This window comes from Drosophila subobscura, chromosome U (assembly GCF_008121235.1).
Source record: "Drosophila subobscura isolate 14011-0131.10 chromosome U, UCBerk_Dsub_1.0, whole genome shotgun sequence".
Taxonomy (NCBI): domain Eukaryota; kingdom Metazoa; phylum Arthropoda; class Insecta; order Diptera; family Drosophilidae; genus Drosophila; species Drosophila subobscura.
Genome location: NC_048534.1, coordinates 23,184,610 through 23,191,225, shown reverse-complemented (window position 1 = coordinate 23,191,225; position 6,616 = coordinate 23,184,610). Strand labels below are relative to the sequence as shown.

The window sequence follows — 6,616 nt, the reverse complement described above, 5'->3', positions numbered from 1 at the left end:
ATTATAGAAAACCCCAGAAATGAAATAAATTGATGAAAATACTTTGAGCCAACCTTTTGATTGCGTTTGATCAAAAGTGTGTGTGTAAAAAATATATATGACATATACATACATAAATATATAACTACTTATATTATATATAAAAATATATACATATATGAATGTAATCAGCATTACAATAAAAACCAAAAACCAAGGAGAGGCATACTAAATTAGTTGCTCAGCGCAAATGAAACTACAACCCCAAAAGAGGATCGAAAAAAGAAAAAACATAAAAAATAATGAAAACCCGAAAACATTTTAAAAGTGTGATAGTGTTCATAATATTCGTTCATTGTAATTAAAACAGAAAGAAAAACAAGCAACAAAAACTAAATAAACTAAACTAAATGATCAAGTAAATGTGGTGTTTGGAGTTATTTGGGGATTGATTGCAGGTTACAGTGGGCAATAAATATCGGATGTGCTCCAGCAAGCTGATAGATCGTGTTCCTAAAATTAAATTATAGAAATTCCAATAATTTGTATACTTTAGTAAAAATATCAGTGAGTTTTATAACACATCTTCCTCCAGTCTCAGTGAAATCAAACTTGTGGGACCGTTTTCTTTTCGTATATAATCTTTCTACATTGTTGGACTTTATTTTTTATATATAGTTCATCTTGTATATATATTTATGTATAATTGAAATATTGCTCGAATATTTACTAGGTTTCGCTCACGTAAATTTATATTGCAAGTACGTACATACACAATAATAATATCTAGTTATATATGTATATAATAAACTTCATTTTAATTACAGTTTACCTTCCATTTACTCACGTGTTCACTTTCGTGTGCGTGTTGTCTGGCTTCGTTATTGGTTTTCGTGGCTAAGATCTAATAGTTAATTGGTATTTAGTACGTATCGTTATCAACATGATTAGTTCGTTATGCCATTATCATTCATACTCATACATTCTCATATTCACTTAGAGCTTAGTTAATTCATTTGCTTAGTTTTGCGGTTAGATAAGCTGTTCGTCTTCGTCTTCGTTTCTGTTGGTTTGTTTGTTTGTTGCTTTTGATCGTCAACTCATCTCGGTTTATTTAAAACTTAAAAAAAAATTACAGTTGTTTTAGTACTTAGAATTTATTTTGGTTTTACATGCGCTGCGCATCGTTTGTTGCTGTGCTATGTGCCATTTTAGGTAGACAATTTGTTTGAGTGTATTATGCATTAATATTACATACAGTATATATATATTTTTTATATAATTATATAACACTATGTTATAAAAATGTACATGGTTTTGGTTTTGCTACAGTTTTAGTTTGTTTTAGTACGTACAACTCGTTCAAGTAATCGTTTTTTTTTTGTTGTTGTTTAAAAATCGCTTTTAAGTAGTGGTAAAAATTATGCTTTTGGATTCGCTTTTGGATAAAGTACATCCATATGTATATATGTTACAAAAACAACTTGAAGCTTGTTTATCAAAATTATCAATTGTATAAATTGTTAGATTAGATTATGTTAAATTTGTTTAATGTTCTAGTTTGGCGCATAAAGCTGTGTTGCGTTTAGCGTAGATTTTTCCATTTTCAATTTGCCCTTAAATACTTTTTGACTTGCGTTAAAAAATGCAAAATTTTGTAAAATTAATTGCTTAGTTGTTTGTTTTGTTCTCTATTTAGTTATAGTTTTTTTTAGTTTTTAGTTTTAAGTTTAAGGTTTAGTTTTATACAATCTCACTGTTTAGTGTAACAAAACAAAAGCGACGCTTTTAACTTAAATAATTTAAAAAATAAACAATGGTTAACATTTCTTGAGTAAAACAAGCTAAACAGATTAAAAGTAAATAAAGTTTTTAAAGCCAAAACAAACGAGATCCTGCTCGTATGCAAATAGTTAAGAAATGATTTGGTTTCTTGAGTGTTTTTTTGTTTTGTTGTTCATGGTTTGAGTAAAAATTTCGAATAGTGTTTTTGTTTTTATGAAAAATAAATAATTTAGTGTTGTTTGAGTTCGAATACATAAATGTATAATTTAAGAAATAATTTAAGTTTGCGCGTAGACTTGAGTGCTCCCTTCTTTGTTTTTTTAAAACGTTTTACAAACAAGTTTGAGATAAAATTAATATTGCCACAAAGTATATGAATAAAAAATAGTTGTCTCTCTTTATATATACGCATAAATAATAGATGTGTGTGTGTGTGTTTTTGTGTGTATATATATATATATATAGCGCCGCGTGGGTGCGTGAGTGTGCGCTAAGGAGTCACCATATAAAATCTCATAGAATAACAAAAATGATATACGATATTCATATATAGTAAATAAAAAAATAAAATTGCAAACATCTACATAACCAAATTGAATCAAAAATCGATTGCATTGACTTAAAGATTCTAGAAAAGTACACTAGGGTTTAGTACAACTTTGATTTGTTTGAAAACGAAAATCTAATTTAGTAATTTAGTATCTAGCATCCCTTCTGAGGAGATTTGCCAGTCGTTGGTTGCGTTGCTCCGCTTCAGTTAACTTCTTGTGTTTGTGTGTGTGTGTGTCGTCTTTGAAAAGGTCTTTCATTCTAGTTTGTTGCTCCTGCTTATCGCTACTGCTCCTTGTATATTGCCACTGCCACTGATCGCCACACCCTCCACAGGGAGTGGTGTGGTGCTCCTCTACGTCGTCGACCGCTTATCGGGGTCGGCAGCAACAGCGGGTAGACGGCCCCCGCCAGGCCTGCCCTAGAGCGGGTGCAGCTTGGTCGTGTGCACCGTGAGGGCGCTCCGCTGCGTGAAGCGCTTATCGCAATACGGACAGGTGTACGGCTTCTCGCCGGTGTGCGTCCGTATGTGCTTGGTGAGATAGTCCTTCACGCTGAAGGACTTCTCACAGTAGCCGCAATGAAACGGTTTCTCACCTGCAACAACGAAGGCGAAAGGAAGATTGGGGACACTTGGTTAGCACATGTCGCTTGCAACGCCAAAATATGTCATGGTGCGTGCAGTACCAAAAACTTTGTTTGATTGACTGATTGATGTGGGTGTGTGTGTGTGTGGGTACAGTAGAAATATGCATATCAAAAGGGTTTTGCACGTTTTAATCAAACTATATATAGATTAAATTGTATAGATATATATTGATATGTATAATATATAAGGATGTGTGTGTATATATTTTGCTGTGGTTTGGTGGTGTTAAAATGCATACGAGACATATTATTACGTAATGAGATGAGGCGGCGGGCGATACGGATTTGGATTATCACAATTGCAATTGCATACCCTAGCAGAATTAGCAACCAAAAATATTGCTTATGCTTCTTCTGTGAGAATATGTTAAGTTCGGCTTGCCGAAACGTGAAGTTTTTTCTTTTTCTTTTTTCTTTGGCTGCTCAACGAAGAGAATGGCAAAAACATTTGGCACTGATCATCATAATTGTGCTTTGTGCTGCGTGCTTTGCTCTCTTTGCCATGTTCTTCTGGCTGCGCCAGCGCAGAGCGAGCTTTGACAGCCTGCGCAGCGGTGAGAGAAAGAGAGAGAGAGCCAGAGACTGAGATTAAGAGAGAGTAAGAGTAAGAGTAAGAGATTAATGGCAAATGAGAATGGACTTGCATACAGAGGTTTCTCTTTTTGTTGAGTATTGCTTATTGAAGTGATTTATATTTTGATTGATTGACTGATTGATTGATCGATTGATTGATTGGTTGATTGGTTGACGAGTCGATTGATTGGTTGAGTTGATAGCTGATTGACTGACTGATTTGATTTGAAAAATATTGCTTCTCACCCGTGTGAGTCGTTAAATGTTTGTTCAGGTAATCCTTAACAGTGAACGCCCTGCCACAATAGCCACATCTAAATGGTTTCTCACCTGTATGTATGCGAGTGTGCTGTTTTAGTGTATTCGATTGAGTGAAGGACTTGCCGCAGTAGGAGCACGTGTAGGGGCGTTCTTTGGGCGTGGCGCTGTCGAAGTTGCGGGACGTGGAGAGCGGAGAATGGAGAGTTAAGAATTGGCATAGATATACAGTTTGGTTTTGGTTTTGGTTTTTTTTTTTCAAAATAGCGCGAAGAAACGGAACGCACAGAAAAATAGAAAGAGAGAGAGAGAGAGAGAGATAGAGAAATAAATAGAGAGATGGCGCGGGAGAAAAGAAAGAAAAATCAGAATTATATTATTAGTAACAGTCGATGTAAAAATAAATTGCAAAACAAACATCACACACGAGCGCAGGGCCCACGCCCCAAGGCGCTTAAGGGGCGCGCGCCCATGCGCCCAGCTGGTCCGAAGGAAACAAAAAAATCATATATGTACATTATGGTAGAAATATAACGGTTAGCTGGGGACAGTCTCCTGGCCAGACAGACCCGAACGGAACCGAATCACACAGCGATTCGAATCGAAAGGTTCCATTTGGGTGCTGCAGCCAGGGCTGCCCCCTAAACGAATAACGGTTTATCCCGCAGAAAAGTGTGACCACATGGATATACATCTTAGAGCTGGCCACACTGTTCGGCGGGAATACACTTTTCACATAGAACGCATAGAAATGGAATTTACTCTGCTTCGCCTGTGTGGATCTTGCGGTGCATGGCCAGGGTTCCCAGCGTCTTGAATGTCTTCGGACAGTCCGGACATTTGTGCCGGATCTTGTGCGCCTGATCCGCGGTCACGATCCTCGTGCTAACCAGGACACTGGTGGCGGCCCCTGGGGCCGGGGCCTGTACGCCGGGATTCGCTTGAATGGCATAGACGGGGACAGCGTTAACCACATCGCCACTGTCGCTCAGACTGAGGGGCTCTTCCTTAATGATGACCTGGGGATGGGCGACGGAGCCACCATTCGAGTTCTTGTTCAGCTTGACGGTGAGCGGCGGCACTTTGAGGGCCACCTGGTCGCCAGAAAGATCGTCCTGATGATGCTGTTGCTGCTGATGCTCCTGCAGTTCCCGCTGCTGTTGCTCCAGCAGTTCCTGCTGCTGATGATGGTGCTCCTGCTGCAGCTGCTGCTGCTGCTGGTGATGTTGCTCTTCTGGCGTCAGTCTCATATCACGCGGCGCTATGGCGGGCAGCTCGTCGGGTGTCACGGGCGCCTCCTGCTGCTCCATGAACGCCTGCTGCCCCGCCGCCAGCATGGACGTCGTGCAGACGGACCCGCACTGGGTGCACTTGTATTCGTTGGGATTCGGCGTGGCCGAATGCACGCCGTAAATGCTGCATACGAGGCAGCGCGCCAGGAAGGCGGTCGCCTGGTGCGTCATTCGCTGGTGCTCATCCAGATCCACGGCGCTCCCGAATTTCTCATCACAGTTAATGCACGAATAGCTGGGCTTCAGTTGCTGCTGCTGCTGCTGCTGCTGTTGTTGTTGCTGTTGTTGCTGGTGCTGCTGTTGGGCGGCCTCCAGCGATGTGATCGCTCCCTGAGCGTTCAGCGTTATGCCGTGACACAGCTGCATGTGCTCTGTAACGTGCTGGGCCCGCTCGAACTGCTGGTGGCACATGGGACAGTAGTGCGGACTGACGTGCACGTTGGGGTCCATGCTGAGATTTGGCAGAAAGGCGGTCTTCAGTGTGTCCATGTTGGCTATCACGGCGGCCACTTGATGCGTCGGCGGCGGTGGGGGCGGCGGCTGCGGCGGATGCACCTGCTGTGGCTGGTCCTCGGGACGTGGCAGACGCTGTTCCTGTATGTTTGTGGTAGACTTTATCATTTCACTCTATCACACGAAAGACTGTTCCCAAAGCCAAAGCCCCAAGCGTAAGCGTTGCTCCTTATTTGGTATGTTTTATGGCGAATGTGGCGTTTTTTAGTGGCGGAAGGTGGAATAGCAGTAGCGATTGCGGATTGGCGGTTTGGCGGTTAGTGTATGATGATGGAGAGGCGCCCTCTGTCCACGAAAAGAAGAGAAATAATAATTACACCAGTATTCTTTTACAACGTTCGTGTGCGCGTGCTGCGGGTGTGTGGGTGCTGTCTGGAGAGGATTAGCAGTTATAATTAAGCACAAATTAGCACAGATCTCCACGAGAAACCATTGCGCGCAAAACCCCCAAGACGAAATCGGAAATCAGTTGCCGCCCGCCGCTTCTGCACTGCCACTGGTTCACTGCTTCTGTTTCTGTTTCTGCTTCTACTTCTGTCGCCCCGATCTCGTTTCTTTTCCCTCTCAAGTTTGACCCCCAAGTCCCCCCACACGGACGGCAGCGGCAGCGGCGGCGGCAGAGGCAATGCGTTCGAATTGAAAATTTTTTTTGGTCTGTCATATTCTAAATTCGGAATTCTATTTTGATTTTTTTTCGGTCTCGTTTTTGTTTCATCTTTCTTACCAGCGTTAGCACGTATTTATTGCACTCGGGGTTTCTATGCGGCCGTTACTGCTGGCGAAAAAGGTGGCCGACTAATTTAATAACATTTCTCCTTTGTACAACAAAAATATATTAACAAAAAAAATTTTTCACTTTTATTATTATTTTTGGCGAAAAATGTACAAGTACAACAAAAAGTATCGCCAGGCATCGATACTTTTGCACATTCCGTTTTGCACTGAATTCAGTGCTGCAAAACGCAGAGTAGATGGCCATCGATAGCTCAATCAGGCAAAATAAATTCAAATAGCACGCA

General features: G+C 41.1%; 1 protein-coding gene across 5 annotated transcripts; it reads right to left on the bottom strand.

Annotated features, from left to right (window-relative positions):
• Positions 1–800: 800 nt before the first annotated feature.
• Positions 801–6,518, bottom strand: LOC117900725 (chorion transcription factor Cf2). 5 transcript variants are annotated; one of them, XM_034811196.1, is made up of 4 exons: positions 6,322–6,516; positions 4,555–5,882; positions 3,781–3,959; positions 801–2,910 (listed from the first exon to the last, which is right to left on the bottom strand). In XM_034811196.1, exons 2-4 carry the CDS (start codon positions 5,703–5,705, stop codon positions 2,735–2,737), a joined length of 1,506 nt encoding a protein of 501 aa, XP_034667087.1. In that variant the 5' UTR covers positions 5,706–5,882; positions 6,322–6,516; the 3' UTR covers positions 801–2,734. The 5 variants fall into 5 exon arrangements, with proteins under 5 accessions (XP_034667087.1, XP_034667088.1, XP_034667089.1 ...); XM_034811197.1 differs by having other exon boundaries at positions 3,865–3,959; XM_034811198.1 differs by having other exon boundaries at positions 4,555–5,678; positions 6,322–6,515.
• Between the last annotated feature and the right edge of the window lie 98 nt (positions 6,519–6,616).